General features: G+C 65.3%; 1 protein-coding gene across 1 annotated transcript; it reads left to right on the forward strand.

Moving 5' to 3' along the window:
* The first annotated feature begins 442 nt into the window (after nucleotides 1–442).
* On the forward strand, nucleotides 443–17679 carry ALS2CL (ALS2 C-terminal like). Its single transcript, XM_080674303.1, is given in 29 exon segments — nucleotides 443–530; nucleotides 1973–2045; nucleotides 2155–2264; nucleotides 3236–3359; nucleotides 3987–4179; nucleotides 4367–4432; nucleotides 4849–5014; nucleotides 5478–5609; nucleotides 6046–6165; nucleotides 6561–6619; nucleotides 6751–6817; nucleotides 7304–7500; nucleotides 7746–7811; nucleotides 8176–8274; nucleotides 8371–8532; nucleotides 9223–9334; nucleotides 10402–10479; nucleotides 11269–11399; nucleotides 12418–12591; nucleotides 12699–12795; nucleotides 12982–13139; nucleotides 13615–13683; nucleotides 14579–14752; nucleotides 15675–15717; nucleotides 16439–16482; nucleotides 16565–16714; nucleotides 17039–17135; nucleotides 17508–17531; nucleotides 17533–17679. Coding segments are annotated over 26 exon segments (2811 nt in total). The 5' UTR covers nucleotides 443–530; nucleotides 1973–2045; nucleotides 2155–2264; nucleotides 3236–3256; the 3' UTR covers nucleotides 17563–17679.
* The last annotated feature ends 466 nt before the right edge of the window (nucleotides 17680–18145 follow it).

Here is an 18145-nt window from a genome sequence, read left to right on the forward strand (position 1 = left end):
CTGGGAGCGGAGGAGCCTCTGGACAAGAAGCTTGGGACCGCGGAGGTGGGGGGCCGAGCAGGGATGCTGGGGGCGAGGCGGGGGTGCAGACTGCGGGTCCGCTGTGAGGGGTCAGTGCCCCTCCCATGGTCTGCTCCTCGCTAGCTGTCCACCCACTGGGCTGGCAGCTTGATCCAGGGGCGCCAGGGCGGCCCAGGAACATTTCTCCGCAGCCAGCAGCACTTCCTTGCCTGTCCAGACCGGGAAATACCAGAATGGGTGCCATGACAGGGTGTGGCTGAGGGGCCAGAGAGGGCAGCGGAGGCCTCGGTGACCCTGCCCCAGAGGGACCCAGCAGGGACCGAGGCCAGGAATGCAGGGAAGGGAGCAGGTCTAGCTGCTGGGTAGATTGACACAGGGACAGGCAGCTGACTCACCTGGACATGCCAGGACCGGCCAGTTCCGAGTTTACTCCACCCCTTGGTGAGCATTAAGGCTGCCTGGGGAGGCAGGAGGCCGGCCCCGCCCCGGAACTTGCTGTGCGTCCTCAGGTGAGTCGCCCAGCTTCTGGGAACACTTAGCTCAGGTGAGCCTGGGTCTGACGCCGTATGTGCTCTTCATGTAGTGTATATGGGCTCTGCTGTTCCTTTCTGGACCTCAGCTTCCCCATACGTACATCATGTGCAGCCTACCACTGCGGAACCTTACACTTGGATGGAGAGAGAGGGCCATGCCCTTGAGCAGAGAGAGTGGGTCGGGTCAGAGAGGGGAGGACTCCTGCTGGGTCCCTTGCCTGTTAAAGTTCAGCACCTCCTTCCCCCCCCCCCCCCCCCCGCTGCAAACACACACTCAGTCACACGTACTCACGCCTGGCCTCACCCCTGGCCTCACCCCTGCCCTTACACTCTCCTCATCACCCCCAGGATGAAGCCCAACACTCCTTAACCTGGGGACCACCAGACCAGACCCCCAGCCTCCCCTGCAGCCTTCCCCACCCGCTGCCTCACCACCCAGGCTTACGACAGCGTGACTCAGTTTCCTAGGGTTAGAGGTCCCTCTGGGGCCCCAGGCAGCTCTGAGAGGTGAGGGAGGCTGAGGACCAGGTCCCTAAACCCAGAGCCACTCCCTCCCACCTGCTTATCCTTTTGGGGAGTAAATGTTTGGAAAGCTCTGCTCTCGTTGGAGCCCCATTCGTAGAGGAGCTGACTGAGGCCCAGAGAGGAGCAGGGGCCACAGGGGTCCGAGCAGCTGGGGTATGGGCCGTAGCTCAGGGTGGGGGAGCAGCTCCCAGCTGCAGAGCGAGCGGGGCAGAGAGCTCTCCTCCTGAGTGTGGCATTGGTGTGGGTGGGGCTGCCTGGCCCGCAGGTGAGTGTGGGGGTAACTGGTGATTAAGACCTCCCCGTGGGTGGCGAGTTGTTTACTGCAGGTCCCCCCACTCACTCGCCCTGATCTGGTTCCCAGCTCGCACCTCCCATCCTGGTTGCACCCTCCCTCCTCCACCGTTAGCCACTGTCCTCTCAGCTCAGACCCCAGCTGCCTGCCAGCTGAGGGGGCAAAAGTCGCCCACAAAGGGCCTTTCCATTCCAGCCGTTTCTGGAGGTATGGGTTGCACCCCTGACCCCTGAGCTGACCTGGAACAACTTGCCCCTCCCCCCGGGGGAGGAGATCTTGGGCTTGCAGGGCCAGCAGAGAGAGAGAGAGAGAGAAAGAGAGAGAGAGAGAGAGCTCTGAAGCCAGGCTCCAGATGCTTCCCCTTCCTGCCTCCCCCTCCCGAGGCCTCGCCTTCCTGAAGCAGCAGCAGGAAAGGTGGGGCGGGAATGCCTGGGCCCTGGGCCACGGTTCTGAGGCACCCGCCCTGCTCTCCCCAGAACCGATGTCCTGAGGGTTGTAGGCTCCTTATGGCTGGACGGGGAGGGATGAGACTCCTTTCCCCTGGGGTCTGCCTGCCCATCACCAGCTGCCCAATCACATCTCTTGCCCCCCTCCCCCCCAGGTCAGCTACTCCAGAGTCTTGGAGTGGCAGCGCCAGGGAGAGGCAGAGTTGGGCATATGACCTCGTTTGCCAGGTGAGGCTCCAAGTCTGGTGAGAGAGGGCTGTGCCGTGCCCACTTGGAGGCTGTGGCCTGGCTATGGGGCTGGGTTTGAGCCCACGCCCCTTCCTACCCCTCCCTTCAGGCAGGAGGCCACCTTCCCAGCTGACCCTACCTGCTCGGAGGGTCCCTTACTCCAGGGCAGGAAGTCCAAAGGCTCGAGCCCACCTGTCCTCAGGAGGACCCATCAGCAGGGTAAGCCAGGTGGGGGTGCCTGCAGTGTCTGGCTCCGCCCACCCTGACCTCACCTGTGGAGAGCGGCTACAGTTTGGACAGGTTCAAGCCTTGGGCTATGGAGAGGGCACAGTAGTTGAGTAGGATTGAAACCCAGGAGAATGTTGTAAACAGCTTGACCACGCCCTCACTTTGCCTCGTGGAATCGGCTATAAAATAAAGACACGGCTTGTAGTCCGTGTCGCTGTCTCTCAGAGAAGCAGCGTCCCACCGAGACCCAGCGTCCATTCTCTTGTGTGTCTTTTCTAAGCCTTTCAGCTGCCCCCTCTCAAGGTCACCCTTGGCCGTGCCGGCGCGGCACACTCACCCTCTCACTGCTTGGCATCATCTCTGCATCCGTCCATCTCCCCGCCCCCCGCTCTGGGGCTCTCCATGGCGCTCTGCCAGCCACCCGCAGGGCTGGGCCCTCATGCCCACGAGCCTTTTGCTCTCATGGTCCCCACCTGCCTGCCTTGTCCTCCTCTCTGCCTTTTTATTTCTTGTCTACCCTTCATGGCTCCAGCAGAACCCCGCGTGGCCCCCAGACGCCTCCTGGCTCACCAGCCCTGTGGGGTACAGCAAGTCCTGAGCCATGGCCTTAGAGGCTGGGCTTCTCTGCCAGCACATCCTTCTCTCCAGACCCAGGGAGAGGGGGCTGGGTCGGAGCACCACTAGGTGTCCCTCGGAGCCCAGGGGTGAGCAGGCCAGGGATGCTCCCTTTGCAGTTCCGGGTCCTGCCTCGCACCCTCAGGCTCCTTTCAGCTGGGCCAGGTGGAGCGGGGGCGGGGGCAGTGGCCAGACCGGGAACTTCTCTTTGAGGTGACCTGGGTTCATCGCGCCATTCCGACGCGGGGTAGTCAGGGGCTTGCTTCTTTCTGGTGTACGCCCGAGGGGGCTGGCATTGGACCCTGTGGCCCAGCGCCGTCTTGCTCTACTCGGTGCCCCATGTGCAGGCCCTGAGCCAGCACACGGGCATGTGCAGCCCCGAGGAGGCGGCCCTGCTGCAGCAGGAGGAAGTCTTCTCGGCCACCCTCGCCCGGATCAGCAACCTTGTCCTCCAGCCCCTGCTCACGGCCGGTGCGTCCCATTCCCCAGCGGGGAGGTGGGGATCCAGGCGCCGTCCTGGGGGCAGTAGTCTCACCTGGTTGGGCCTCTGAGCTGTAGCTTCTGAGGGGACTGGGGTCCGGCCCCCAGCGGCTGGCTGCTCCCTAGAGGGACCCTGAGGGGCCAGGCCGTGAGCCCCATCCTAGTTCAGACCCAGCTGTGCCTAGAGAAGCAATCCCACCTCTTCCAGGGCGCAGGCTGGACCCTCATCTCGCTGTCCCCAGGGCGTGACAGGGAAGCAGGTGTCCCTCCAGCTTGGGTGTCGCTGAAGTGACCTGGGGCAGGTGCCTTCCTGGTGGGGGCTGGGTCCATGCCCCTGCAGTCCCTGCGGAAGACCTAGGGTGTTAGTGTACCCGGTGCCCCTGGGTCAGCGGAGCTGTCCTGTTTGGTGAGGAAGTCCTTGTGGTCACGCCTCAAGATGAGCCTGCTGATCCCCTGCTGAGCTCAAGGGGGCGTAGGGGCTCCCCATCCTGTCCCAGGTCCCCGGGGATGCAGGATCCTGGCCGCAGCTCCAGGGCTGTGGGGTGCTGCTGGCCCTCAGGTGACCCCGGGGCCTCTGTGAGCTCCCTGCCCCCCTCACTGTGTGGGTGCGTCCCCCAGAACCCTCGGACCCCCGGGGCAGAGAGTGCCTGCAGCTCCTGCAGCAGCTGCACGGGTGCGCCCAGCAGCTGTGGGAGGTGACGGAGAGGAGCCTGCGCTCGCTGCGGGAGCGGCTGCGCCACCCGGATGCCATCGGTCTTGAGTCCCTGCTGCTGCTGCGCGAAGCCGATCACGTCCTGCAGGTCCACGTGGAGTAAGACAGCGAGGACGGGTGTCAGGGCCACCACGCTTACCTGGGTCAGGGCTGGGGCAAGGGGTTGGTTGAGCCTGGGGTGGGGCTCAGCAGGCTAAGCCCTCAGGGCTGCAGTCACTCTGGGTGGGATGTGGGGGTCCCAGAAAGGCAGGGGCCGGGCCTGCAGGGTGCCCCGTCCTGTCTGCAGGTACATCGAGTCCTACACGAGCTGTGTGGTGGTGCAGGCCTTTCAGAAGGCAGCGAAGCAGAGGAGGTGAGCTCGGTGCTGTGGGGGGCCTCCGGTGGGGCATCTGGGAAGGACGTGGGGGGAAGCTCTGCCCCAGAGCAGTGAGCGTCAGTGCCCATGACTCGGCCTGAGCACTCCTGGCTCTGGCAGCTCCTCACTGATAGACAGGAAGAGGAAGGCAAACGTAGCGAGCCGCTGCCAGGGGTCCAGAGCCAGGGGTGACCCTGGGGCAGGGCGGGGACACCCCTCCCTGGGTGATGGTGTGGTCACCACCCACTGAAACGCTGAGCTGTTGCTGCCACATCTCCAGGGGCACTGGCTGGGGGAGAGGGCTGGCGGCTGGGACAGGTGCTGGGAGCTGGGGGATTCGCCTGGGCAGGGAGGCGATGGTGGTGGGCGCTGGGAAGCAGGAGTGACGGTGGTGCGGGGCCCTCCTCTCTCAGAGACTATTGGCGGGGCCAGCGGAAGGCCCTGCGGCAGCTCCTGTGGGGCGTGAACCCCAAGGGCTCGGTGGGCACCGCGCTGGTCCAGGCCCTGCGCCAGCCGCTCACCCATCACGTGCAGAAGTACACGCTCCTCCTGCTGAGCCTCGGGGACACCGTTGGGGAGGTGAGTGGCAGGGGGCCAGGTGCTGCTCACCAGCCTGTGGCCTGTGGGGCGGCCGAGGCTGGGGAGACGCAGGGCCCTGGCTCAGGACACCTGCGGAACTCAGGGACCCTGGTTCGAGAAGGACCCGGCCAGGCTTTGGGGACATGGCCGTGTTCTGAGGGGGTGGAAGGGACATGTGTTTGTCCTGGGGCTGTCTGAGGTTCTTGGCCCTGCCCTGGCGGAGCTGGCAGAGACCCAGGGCGCAAACGAGGCATCATATACTGGGGGTGAGGGCTCAGGGCCCAGGCCCAGCTGGGAAGGTTTGGGGCGTCCTGCTTCTCTGTGAGACCTGTGCGCCGGCCACGCCCCGAGGAGCTGTGGGGAGAAAGGGTGCACCCGGGCTGAGATGCAGGCCTGAGCCGGGCAGCCGGGGACGGGGGAAGGTTCTGAAAGGCCCTGCCTGGCTGCTCTCTCCCCCCTGCAGAGTCACCCCGCCCGGGAGCTGGTGGTGCACGCGGCCACCCTCTTTGGGGACCTCCAGTCCTTCATGAAGCAGGCGCTGGACCAGGCCGAGGCCACGCAGGCCCTCTGGCACACCCTGAGCAGCCGGCTGCGGGTGAGGGGAGGCCCGAGGGCCGTCAGGGAAGGAGCTTCGCTGGGCAGGAGTCTGCCGGTGGCTTCCCCATCGGGAAGTGGGCTGGTGGCTGACCAGGTGGCCATGAGGCCCCTCTGTCCGCCGTGCTCACCCGTTGGCTGAGCGCCACCTCGGCCCGGCTGAGAGCTGGATCTGGGCAAGAGCGGCCAGCCGAGCTGACCCTCTCTCCTGGGGGGCCATGGCTGCAGGTGGGCTGGGAGGACAAGTGACGCGTCAGAGAACTCGTGCGGCCCTGTTGGGAGGGGCTGGGAACCACCCCAGGCCTCTGCCCGTCACCGTCCATCGGTGTCCATGTGACCTGGGGGCCTCCAGCAGGTGGGGGAGGCGGGGGGTGGAGGCAGGAGTGGAGCGGCCAGCGCATCCAGGATGGGTGCCCAAGCCCTGCCCCCCTTGCCAGGATGCCCTCTGCACCCCTGCTCGCCGCCTCTTGCAAGACAGCCAGGATGTCCCCGTGACAGTCACCCCGCTGCGGGCAGAGCGGGCGCTGCTCTTCGATGACGTCCTCGTCCTTCTGCAGGTGGGTGGGGCTGACCAAGGTCTGGGGGCCACCGTGGGGCCTGGGTCTGGTTGAGGAGAGGGGAAAGGGAGAAGCAGGTGGGAGTGAGGGCTCCTCCCCAGACAGCGGGATCCATGGAGAGGGTCCCACAGGGGCTGGTGGGGCCGAGCGGCGTCTCCAGAAGCCTGTTCTGGTGGCTGAGATGGAGCAGGATTGGGGGGCCGGGCCTGGGCTGGGAAGGGGCTGCCCTGGAGGCGGGGACAGGTAGGGGTGGTGAGGTCTGGGCTGGGCCTGCGGGACGAGCAGCCTGGGGACACGGGGTGTGCCCCCCCCACACCCGCAGGCTGGTGCTCGGCCGGCCCGAAGAGGAGGCGCGTCTGGTCTGGGCTCTGGATGACCCCGTGTCCTGTTCCCAGGGTCACAGTGCCCACACCTTCGACCTGAAGCTGGTGTGGGTGGATCCCGAGCAGGACGGGTGAGCAGCCTCCTCCAGCGACACCCCAGGCCTCCCTCCCTCTACCCCATGACCTGCCTGTACCCCCAGGCTCTGCCGGGGGCCCTCCCCAGCCCCCTGGACAGAGCCTATTCGCCACTCCGTCTGTGCAGGTGCGCGTTCCACCTCCTCACTCCGGAAGAGGAGTTCTTTTTCGGCTCCAAGAGCCCCCAGCACCTGGTGAGTGTGGGTGACCTGTGAACTGGGGGGTGCGGCCAGGGGAGCGAGGGAAGGAGACAGGAAGGGAGGGGAGGGCACAGGTATACAACCTGAGGCTCCGTGGGTGTGTCAGGCCTCTGGGGTCGTGGTCAGAGGAGGTCAGGGGTCAGCCTGGGGTCGAGCATCAGAATGCCATGGAGGCAGGTATTTTTCTCTGTGGAGCCAGAGCTGGGGCCGGGGATCCCCGCCTGGAGGTTTTTCCTGCCCCCACCCCCCCAACCCCCCCACCCCCGGGCAGGCCCTGGAACTGCCAACAGGGAGCTCTGGTGTGGAAGGAGGGCCCTAGGGTGCAGCGTGGAGTGGTTGGAGATCCCTCCAAGTGGTAGACAGGGTTGGAGCAGCCTGGGGACACGGGGGTGGAGTGGGCTGTGCTGGCGTCACCCCAGAAGGCCCCCTAGCGGGCCGCCTCCAGCAGCGCGACCTGTCCGGTGTTTCCCGTCCCACCAGGTGGTCTGGCGGTATATGGTCACCCAGGCCGTGTGCCAGGCCCTGCGTGGGAAGAAAGACTTCCCCGTGCTGGGGGCGGGCCTGGCGTCCTGCGAGACCCCCACCTGCCGCTCCATGGCGTACACCTTCCTGGCGGAGGGTCGGCTCTGCCAGGCCACCTATGAGGGCGAGTGGTGCCGGGGCAGGCCCCACGGCAAGTGAGTGACGGGGCTCCCGGGTCAGAGGGGCAGGCAGGACCCACCTGGACCCCCTTCCTCGGGGCGGGACCACAGGCTCTTATTCCCGTGGTCAGTTGGTCAGTTCTGCTTGTCCCCAGAGTTTCCCTGAAGTCCCATGGGACAGGACTGGCCTCTGAGAGCCAGTGGCAGGTCCGGATGGGCACCCGTGTGTGATGGAGGATGGGTCTGCTGGGCTTGACCCCCCGGCCTCGCCTGTGTTCCAGGGGGACCCTGAAGTGGCCAGACGGGCAGAACCACGTGGGCAGCTTCTGCCAGGGCCTGGAGCACGGGTAAGGCTGGGGCCGATGCGGGAGCGTGTGTGGGCGGGAGGAGGGTTCACGCCCCTGCCCACATCACAGCCTGGCCCCATCCTAGATTCCCAAACCCAAATGGTCCAGCTCCCGTCTTTGTACAAGAGGGAAGCCGAGGCCCTGCAGCGGGCGTCCGGGGGGCGTGGTCCAGGGCCAGAGGCGCTCCCAGGGTGCATGGGTCAGGTTGGGGGTGTCCTGAGAGGGGCCCCTGGAAAGGAGATGGCTGAGCCCCTGAGACTCCCCATCGTGGAGGCAAGGCCCTGCTGAGTGGCCTGGAGGGTATGAAGGGGGCTGGGGACAGGGTGGCCCCGTGCTGACTCCCTCCGCCCGCCCACGCTCACAGCTTCGGCATCTGCCTGGTGCCCCAGGCCGCTGAGGACAAGTTCGACTGTTACAAGTGCCACTGGCGGGAAGGCAGCATGTGTGGCTATGGCATCTGTGAGTAAGTGACCGGGCCCCGGGGCGGGTGGGCTCACGTCCAGGCACGCCCCTGGGCCGAGCTCTGGGAGGCGGGACCACCCGTGGTGACCCTCCGCAGGTATGGCACTGACGAGGTGTACAAGGGCTACTTCCAGGCGGGCCTGCGGCACGGTTTTGGGGTCCTCGAGAGCACCCCGCAGGCCCCTCATCCCTGCAAGTACACTGGCCACTGGGAGAGGGGCCAGAGGGGCGGCTACGGGATCCAGGAGGACGGCGACAGGTGAGCGCTCCGCGGCCGCCCCAGGAGCGGGGGCCAGAGGAAACCCTCAGACCACACAGCCTCAGGCACAGGCGAAGGCCGTTGTGTTTGTCCCGGTCCTCCGGTCCTCCCCCGCCCCCCCCCTTGGCTACCTCCGGCTCCGGAAGCTACTCTGGCCCCTCACGCTGTCTGGAAGGGGCTCTGACCCCTGGCTTGGCCCCATCTGAGGATCGCAGCCCCTCAGGCCCTCTGGGCTGACCTCAGGCACAGGGTCCCCAGCCTGGCATTTGAGGCTTCGCCTTGGACCTTGTTCCCGCGGTGACGCCTGTGCGCCCCTTCACCTCATGGATACTGAACATCCCTGTGTATCCGTGGCACACCCCGCCCTCCGTGGCCCTGAATGGCACCCACTCCATCTGCCCTGCCTGCCGCCTCCCCCGGGAAGCCTGCCAAGATGCCCTCCCCCAGGCAGGCTCTCTCCCTCACCCTAACCCTCACCCTCACCCTCTTGGGGGGCCTGACTTCACCTGCCTGGTGTCTGAGTTGAATGGATTCAGGCGATGTCATTGCTCCTTATCTGCCTCCACCTCCACCCCCAACCCCCGGTGATCACACACACACACACACACACACACACACACACCCCTACACATACCAGAACACACAGAAGGTACATGGGAACGATTCAGCTCTGGCCACCTCCCTCTCCAGGGGTGAGCGCTACATTGGCATGTGGCAGGCGGACCAGCGCCATGGCCCGGGGCTCATGGTCACCCAGGCAGGCGTCTGCTACCAGGGGACCTTCCAGGCAGACAAGATGGTGGTGAGTGGAGTGACCCCCATGTGTCATGTGTCCCGAGCTCCCTTCTCTCTGCACCGGGGCTGAGTGCCGCCCCTGCCCCGGGGACCTGAGGCCGAGCTGAGGTGGTCGGGTGGGTGAGGAGGGAAGCTGGGTTCCTGGGTGCTGGGCAGGATTCCAGTCCTGCACCCCCCTCCCCTGGCCTTGCCGAGTCCCTGACCCTCCCAGCCTCGGTTTCCCCACCAGCAATTCAGGTTACCTGCTTATGGTAAAGACTCAGAGAAGCAGTAAGAGTGAAGGGCAGGGCCGCGGCCATGCCAGCAGCCCGCGCACCAACATTCGTGGGCCCCTCACCGGATGCCCAGCTCTGGACTCGGCTCCCAGCACGCTCTCGTGGGATCCCCCAGTGGCCCCGTGGGCCCCATCATTGTCCCTAGTGTAGGGATGACTCACGGGGGGCTCAGGGAGGTCAGGGAACTGCCCACTCTCACATTCTGTCGTGTGGCAGGGCTGAGACTCAGACCCGGGTCCTGAGCTGGGCACCCCGCGCCCGCTCCCCCCCGCCAGCACCCCAGGGCCCAGGCGTTGTTGCTGTTGTGTTTGTTTGTTCATGCTGCCCCTTGTTCTGAGAGGACTGAAGGAGGGAAAGGCGAGAGTGGGTGCATAAACTAGGTGCAGAAATAAGAACAGAAATAGTGCCCCGTGTGGCTACGGGCTCCCCGGGATCCGTTCCACCGTCCCCTCCCTGAGTCAGTGGCAGGAAGTGGGGTGGTTCAGGGGAAACATAGTACTTCCTGAGCCAGGGGGTGAAGGGGGGGGTCCCCAGGAGGCTTCCTGAGTGAGAGAGGCCCCCGGGAGGAGGAGCCAGCCCAGGGTGGTGTCCAGAGCGACCGGGATGAGGTCCAGGGGGCTCATGCGTGGTGCACAGCCAGCCGAGGGCTGCTATTCCACCCAGCACAGACCCGGGAGGTGTGACAGGGTCAGGACCCTGCTCCCCACGAATCAATGTCTACTCCCTTTCCTACTCCCCCCACCCCATGTTTCCTGGCCCTTCTGAACCCACCGACCCTCTTGCTGGCTTCCCTCCCTAGGGCCCAGGGACCCTCCTCTCTGAAGACGACTCCTTGTATGAGGGCACCTTCACCAGGGACCTGACCCTCCTGGGGAAGGTGAGGGCCACCCCCCGCCCCCCGCCAAGGCCAGGACTGGAGTCTGAGCCTCCCCCTGGGACAGGGCTGAGGCTGGGGCGTGGGAGCAGGCAGGGAAGGGCCTCTCCATCTGCCAGCTACCCGGGACCCCCCTGCTGCGGGGTGATGTGGTCCTGGTGGGAGTCGGAAGGGCGGGTGGGCCGTGCTGGTGCCCCCGGCGGCGTCCTCTGCATGTCTCCTCGTCGGGATCCGCCCTCCACCAGCATCACCAGTGCCTGGGGCAGGTGCCTGCTGTCTTCCTGCCCGGCTGACCCAGCAGGAGGCAGTGTGTCCTGATGGGCCCTTTGCAGCGTGGGGCTGTTTTGATTTTGTTATGACCGGCATTTGACCGGCCTGGGGAGCAGGAGTGCTCGGAATGGGACAGCCCCAGGCAGCAGCGCATCGCCCCTCCCCACCGCCGGTGGTGCCCCACGCCCTCCCCAGACCCCTGCCCGCCTCTGGGCTTGCCCCCCGCCCCGGCCCACAGCGGTGGTGCTCCCCCTGAGCCGAGTCCCTCTTCCCCAGTTCCCGTCTCCTACCTCAGAGGTGACCCCTGGGGAAGGGCACAGCTCCGGTGGGGGGAGCTGCTGGGGGGTGGAGGACCGTGAGCCCCTTGGGTGGCAGATTAAATGGGTGGAGGGAAGGCCACCCACGGTCCCTCACCTCTGTGACACGGGATGGACAGGCATGAGGCCTGTCGTGATTGGATGGAAGGGCACCTGGACAGACAGAGAGTAGACAGAGATCCCTGCTTCCCCCTCCGGCTTCCAGGGCAAGGTCACCTTCCCCAATGGCTTCACCCTGGAGGGCTCCTTTGGCAGCGTGGCCCGGAGGGGACTGTACACCCAGGGCGTGCTGGACATGGCGGCCCCCCCGCCCGACCCAAGCAGCACCTGCAAGAGGTGAGAGCCTTGCTGTCTGGCCCAGCTTTCGGAGCCTCTTGGGGTGTCTCTGTGTCTGCTCCCACCCCAAGGGTGCAGGTCTCATCAGAGAACTCGGGGCACACAGCCCTTAACTCAGAGACCTGGAATCAGGGACCATGTGTCGATAACTCCATGTGCCACAAAACTGGAGGAAAATACACATAGACTTTGCTTAGACCCTGCTGTTTTCCTAGGAAGAGTACAAAACGGCTTCTAAAGCAAAACAAACAAGAATAAAATAGAAAACAGACGTGTGAGTTGAGCTGGACAGAAAGGGAGGTGCAGCTAGGCCATAGGGGGATGGCTGACATTCGTCCAGCTCTGCGTTCCCTGGCAGCCGAGGAGCAGGAGGAAACTTGCCGAGTGGAAGAGGGAGACTGGGTTTTGCACTGAGGAGGGCATCTGTGCGGTGGTGGTTCTAAGGGGCGCAGTGCCAGCCAGCATTTCCGACGTGAGGAGGGAGCTTCTTCACCCACCGTCCCTGCGTGCTTCTCCCGGACATCGGGGCCGAGCATGATGGCAACCCTGAGGGCGTGACCAGCCCCGGGGGTGCAGGTGTAGGAAAGGCTGTGAGGGTGTCACGGGAGGGCCATGCTCCAGACACACACACAGCTACACCCCCAGGCCTGTTGGCTAAGACGGGATCGAGCTCAGGAAGGCACGGGCGATGGTGGGAGAGAGAGCAGGTCTCCTGGCGGGGAAGCCTGGACTTTGAGTGCTGGTCTCTCTTGGACCCAAACCACACTCTGCACTGGGCTGTGGCTCTCCGGGTCTTTGTCACCTTTCTCGGGCTCCGTGTGGTCCTCATTCTCCACCAGTGGTAGATTCTCGCTGTCCTTTCTCCTGCTGGAGCCTTGGAGGGAGCCCCATCTGTACCCCCAATCCATCCCCCCTTCCTGGCCTTGACTCTGGGCCAGGTTGGCAATCCCCCCTCTCCAGGGGACCGGACAGGGGCCTGCCCACCACAGCTCCATTTCTCCCCACGCCTCCATCGCAGGCAGCTGGGCCTGGGTGCCTTCCCTGTGGAGAGCCGCTGGCAGGGTGTCTACGGCCCCTTCCGGGACTTCGTGCGTGCCGGCTGCCCTGGGGACCTGCAGGAGGCGCTGCTGGGCTTCCACGTCCAGAGCCTGAGGGAGCTGCGCCAGTCCCAGGAGTACCTGTGCTGTGAGAGGTGAGCCCGGTGCGTGGGCCCAGGCACCCCCGGGGACACCCAGAAGGCTGCCTGGCGGGGGTGGGCCTGGGCTGGTGTGGCTGAGGGACGTGTGCGTGGTGCCTCAGTACCCTGCTGGACGACAGTGTGGGCAGAATGGAAGACATCCTGGAGGAGGTGGCACAGCACCGGGAGGCCGAGGCCCTGCAGCAGTGTCTCCGGAAGGTGAGGCCTGGGGGCTGGGAGACCTTCTCATGGCCCCTGGTGCCGACCGAGGGGCCAGGTGTGGGTCCTTCTCCTCGGGGGCCTCAGTGTTCCCAGGGACGAAATGGGCGCAGCCCTGGGAATCTCGTCGGGCCCGCTGGGCTCCAGGCCCCGGCCCTGAGCATCTCCGTTGCTACGCTCTGGCAGGCCCTGAGCAGCTCGCTGCACCCCCTGGGGAAGCTGCTCCGGACACTGATGCTGACCTTCCAGGCCACGTACGCAGGCTTCGGGACCAACAAGCACCTGCAGGGGCTGGCCCAGGAGGAGGTGAAGCAGCACGCCCAGGAGCTCTGGGCCGCCTACAGGTGAGCCCCGGGGCACACGTGTGGCCCAGGGGAGTGGGCCCAGCCCTTTCCGAGCATCGGCTGTGCCTGGACCCAGGGCGGCAATGGTGCTTCCCCTGAGGTCTGGGGGGAGAAGGAACCAGGGGGTGGGCTGGTCAGTGTACAGCTGGGGAGCAGAGGATGGGGAGATGATGGCCAGGCCCAATCGGGCCCTGGGCTGACCCCTGACCCCAGGGGAACTCTGACCCCACTGAAGGCTAAGCCTGACCCCGGACTCAGGCCGCCTTTCCAGTCCTGGCTGAGCTGCACCCCGAGAATCATCACAGAGGGGCCAGGACTCGGCCGGGCATCCTGTCCTCCCAGGCTCCTCACCCCTGAGGTCCAGGAGGCTGTGTCCCCAGGTCTGGGGTGGAGCCACCGCCCTTGGTGACGGGCGGGGGCGCACTCCTCCTGTGGGGGGTGGCAGCCACACTGTCCCTTTCTCACTGGCTTGCAGGGGGCTGCTGCAGGTTGCCTTACAGCGCAAGGGGGAGGCCCCGGCGGAAGAGGAAGACGCAGAGACAAGGTGGCTGCCCCAGGCCCCGCGGGGTCTGTGAGGTCCCCTCCCTGGTCCTAGGGAGGCCTCACACCTTGGCTCCCGGGCCCCTCGGGGAAAGGGACGCTTCTGGGGAAGTATTGGGAGTGAAGGCTAGGAGCAAGCATTGTTCAGAGAGCATTCAAGGGTCAGAAGGACCCATGATCCGTTCCATGAGCAGAGCAATGACCTCCACCCTCGGTTCCGGGGGTGGTGGTGGGGGGGGCGGGCAGTGCCCCAAATACGTCTCTGTCCGAATGTGTTAATCCAGCCCCCGCTCTCAGGTGCACACAGGTGGGCGGCAACCCAGGTGCCCTCCTACCTGTGCACAGATGGGAAAACTGAGCCCTGGCAGGGGCTGAGTCTGAGGTCACACAGCAAGTTACGTGGGTCATTAAATCTGTCTCCCCCAGACCCCCAAGATCAAACTGTACGACTTGCCTTCAGATTCCAGGCCTAGAGGCCCCTCGGCACTGCATTGCAGGAGGCCTGGGAGTGGGGTTGGCATTAGGGGAACTTTCCCTGGAGCCCTGGGAAGCACAGAACCCTGGAGGCAGGAAGGACTGTCCTGGAGGGGCCGCTGAGGGCTTTGCCGCCAGTCACTGTCCACTCGGGGCCTCTGTTTGCTTTCAGTGAAATGGGGTTAGAATCCTGCTCCACCTGCCGCGCCGGCTCTCCAGGCACACGAGAGAAGCAGGGGGCAGAGCCATCGGCTGTGCTGGCTGAGCACAGGCTGGGGAGGGTTTCCTCGGGACGGGAGGAGGCTGGAGGCGGGGACACTGTTGTGGGACAAGGAGCAGGATGGGCTCGTCGGAGGGCAGCTCACGTAGTGACCAGCACCGGACCCCTCCTGCTGACCCCACCCGTCCCGGTCGCTGTCGCTCAGGAACCTGCAGGTGCACAGACTGGTGCTGCCTCTGGTGCTGCCCAGCTTCTACTCGGAGCTCTTCACGCTCTACCTGCTGCTTCATGAGAAGGAGGACAGTCTCTACAGCCAGGGCATCGCCAACCTGAGCCCCTTCCCCGACATCCAGCTGCTGGAGCTCTTGGACGTGCAGAAGTAAGCCTCCCCAGCCGAGGGTACACACGCACGTTGTCTTTCGCAAAGACGGGCATTGTTGGCCGTGTGTCCATCAAGCTCTAGGGTGAGGCGGGCGGGTCTGACTCGGGTGTGGCTGATCTGGGTGCTCAGCTGCATGATGCAGGGATGCAGCGTCTCTCTGTGGGTTGGTCTGTGTCTGGCTCCCCCTGGGGTCACAGGTATGGCTTCTGCCCCTCAAGGTGTAACATCTCTGAGCTCAGTCCCCTCACTGTCTCCACAGGGAGCTGGGTCCCCTGCCCAGCAGCTCCCGCAGAGCCCCCCGAGTCCCTCACTGGCTTGCCCTGGGCCTTGAGTGCTCCCCGAATGCTGGCTGTGCCCCGAGTGGCCGGGGCTATCTCGGGTCTACAGTGGGGCTGGGCAAGCTCGCCTGCTCCTGGCTCTGGGGAAGGGAGATCCTCAAGGGGAGATCCTCGAGCACCTTCCAGGGCCAGAGCACGGCCTCCCTCTACCCACAACACCTTTCTCCTCAGCATCCCTCCCGACCACGGATACTCGGAGGGATGAGGGCATGGACGCTGCTCCCACGCCTGGTGTTTGTCACTCAGGGAGGGTGCTCCCCGCAAACCCCGTTTCCCCTCCATCGTGGGGAATATTTCCTGCATCTGACCAGTCACCAGCCCAGAGACCAGGTGTCTCTCCTCCACACCTCCAGCTGCCAAGTCGCCTTCATGCTGGGGCCAGAGGGAGGTCTGCCTTCTCCAGGAATCCTCTCAGCCTCTCCCTGCCCTGGGCTGCACACACAAGCTCTGGGCTGCCGCTGTGGGCCCATGTCTGCACGCGGCCCTGCTGGGGGACACGGTGGCACAGGGTATTGCCCTCTGAGCGCAGACCCTGCCCCCTCCTCTTGGCAAAGCGTCCTGTTGCATTTCTTAAATTTCAGGCACCTGTGGCCCCTCAAGGACCTCATGCTGACGACCAATGAGGTGAGAGAGCAGGCCTTGTACCTGCCCAGGGAGGGAGGCCTGCACCATGAGCTTAACCCCAGATTCGCGCCAGCTTCCCAGCTTCTGCCTCAGGTTGCTGGTCAGAGGCTAAAGAGGCCGAGGAGGGGCGGAGAGGTGAGGAGGGGCGAGGAGGGGACGCCAGGCTTCCCGGTGGCTCTGACTGCCGTGGGGTGAGGGTGCAGCTGATGGCCCCCAGTGACCAGGCTCGGCCCAGGCTCCACCTTGTCATGGTTCTGTTGCCGTGGGCCCAGGGCTGAGCTCTGTGCCTCAGTGTCCTCGTCGGCTGCAGGGTGGGCTGCGGGGGAAGTGGGCTGGCCCTCCTCAGGCAGCAGCAGCCTCTGAGAACCTGTTAGAAAAGGAGATTCTCGGGCCCCCCAGACCTACGGGTCGGAAACGCCGGGAGGATCAGGAATTGGGGTTGCGAGCCACTGACATAAGCCTTCAGAACTGGGCGCAGCCAGCGGCCGTGGCTGTTAACAATTATCTTCTTTATCCATTTTGATCCTCCCAACCTCCTGCCGACCATTTTCCCCATTTTACAGCTGAGTAAGTTGAGGCTCACAGCAGAGCTGTCCCGTGCCCTCAACCCTCTGGGCAGGGCTGTGCTGAAGCCACTGATGGGGATGGGTGGGTGGCCAGGGAGGGAACTCGACAGAGCTGGGGGACTGGGGCCTCACCAGCTGCTCCCCCCGCCCCACAGAGACACTCCCTGGTGTCTGCCACCGAGTGCCTGCAGAAGATCGTGTGAGTCTGGGCCCTGGGCAGGGTGGGGGGAGGCGGGCGTCGGGGGGCCCCGTTGGGACTGAACCGGGGCCTTGATCTGCAGCACCACGGTGGACCCCCGCGAGAAGCTGGAGGCGCTGGAGAGGACGTACGAAGAGATCGAGGCCACGGTGTCCCAGGTGCTGGGCCAGGAGCACAAGCTGCCCATGGACGACCTGCTGCCGCTGCTCATCTACGTGGTGGTGCGCGCCCGGTGAGCCGCACGCAGGAGCCGGTCCCTCCCCCGGGGCCCCCCCACCCCACCCTCACCCCACCCTACCCCCTCCCCTCCCACCACCCTTCCCAACACTCAACAGCAGTCTGTGAACGTCACTGCTTCTCTTAGTATCTTAGTGCCGACGGGCACGCCGCGGCCCAGAGAGAAGCGGGTCCCAGGGCGCCACCCCGGTCCCATAGGCGGCAGAGCAGAGCAGGGACCTCGCCCAGGTGTCCAGCCTCCCAGGCCCACTCCTCCCCCAGCCGCGTGGCGCCTGTCCCTGGTGGCCCCTTCTCCCTCTCACTGCGGGTGGTTCTCCAGAATCCAGCACCTGGGAGCCGAGATCCACCTGACCCGGGACATGATGGACCCCAACCACACGGGCGGCCGGTATGACTTCCTGCTCACGGCCCTTGAGGTGAGGGACAGAGATGCCCTGGCCACTGGGCAGACCCCTCCCTGCAGCAGCCACCGCCATGGGAGGGAGCTCACTCCCACAACACATGTGCCTCCACGGAGGGACCCTCACGGAGCCCTGGACCCGCCCTTGTGAAAAGGAGGCTGGGGGCAGCCAAGTGCATCCCAGCCCGAGCACCCCAGGGCCCCAGTGTGGTCCAGACTGCAGCCCGAGCACATGGGGGGGGGGGCCACTTCCTTGCAGCCTGTGGTGAGGGCCCAGGTGGAGACGGTGGTGCAGGCCCAGGTGGGGGGTGCACCTGGTAACCGCCCGTAACCGTGCAGTGGCTGGGAGTGGGCAGGACAGCAGCCTCACCCTCCCCTCTCCCTGCAGTCCTGTTACCAGCACATCCAGAGGGACGGACGACATGCATCGACTGCCCTGGTAGCTCGGCCTCCCCTGGACCAGGTGTAGAGTGCTGAGCAGGCCGCGTGGACTCCCGAGCAGCGGGCAGGCCCAGCCTGGCCCTCGTGGCCCAGCAGCGGGCAGGATGGGCCCTGTAGGTGGTGCTCTTGGAGGAGAGGAGTTTCTCGCAGGGAGATGTGCTGCAGCCCCGACTGGGATGCGGGTGAGAGGTGACAGGTGTGGCCCCAGAGCCGTGGTTTCCCTTCCTCTGCCATGAGACCGGTCTCCAGTGACCTTGACCTGCAGTGGCTCGCAGGCTGGGGGTGAGGAGCCACTGGCTTCTCCTTGCCTGAGCCTTGCTTTCAAGTCCTTGAGCCTCAGTGTTGCCATCTGTAAAATGGACTTGTCTGTAAAGGACCTTTCATCTGTCTTGCTGCTGGAGTCCTTCTGAAAGTCCTGGGCTGTCCCTGAGATTCTCACGTCGCTGTCCGTGTCTTCGGTTTCCCCGCTCCTGGGCAGAGGCTCCTGGTGACCCCTCTGGTGACCCCTCTGTCTACCAGCCTTTTTCCCACGCGTGGTCTCCTGGGACCTGTCTCCTTTCTGACTCTGCGCCGGGTGAAGCATGG

The sequence above is a fragment of the Plecotus auritus genome (genome assembly GCF_963455305.1).
Source record: "Plecotus auritus genome assembly, chromosome: 6".
NCBI lineage: Eukaryota > Metazoa > Chordata > Mammalia > Chiroptera > Vespertilionidae > Plecotus > Plecotus auritus.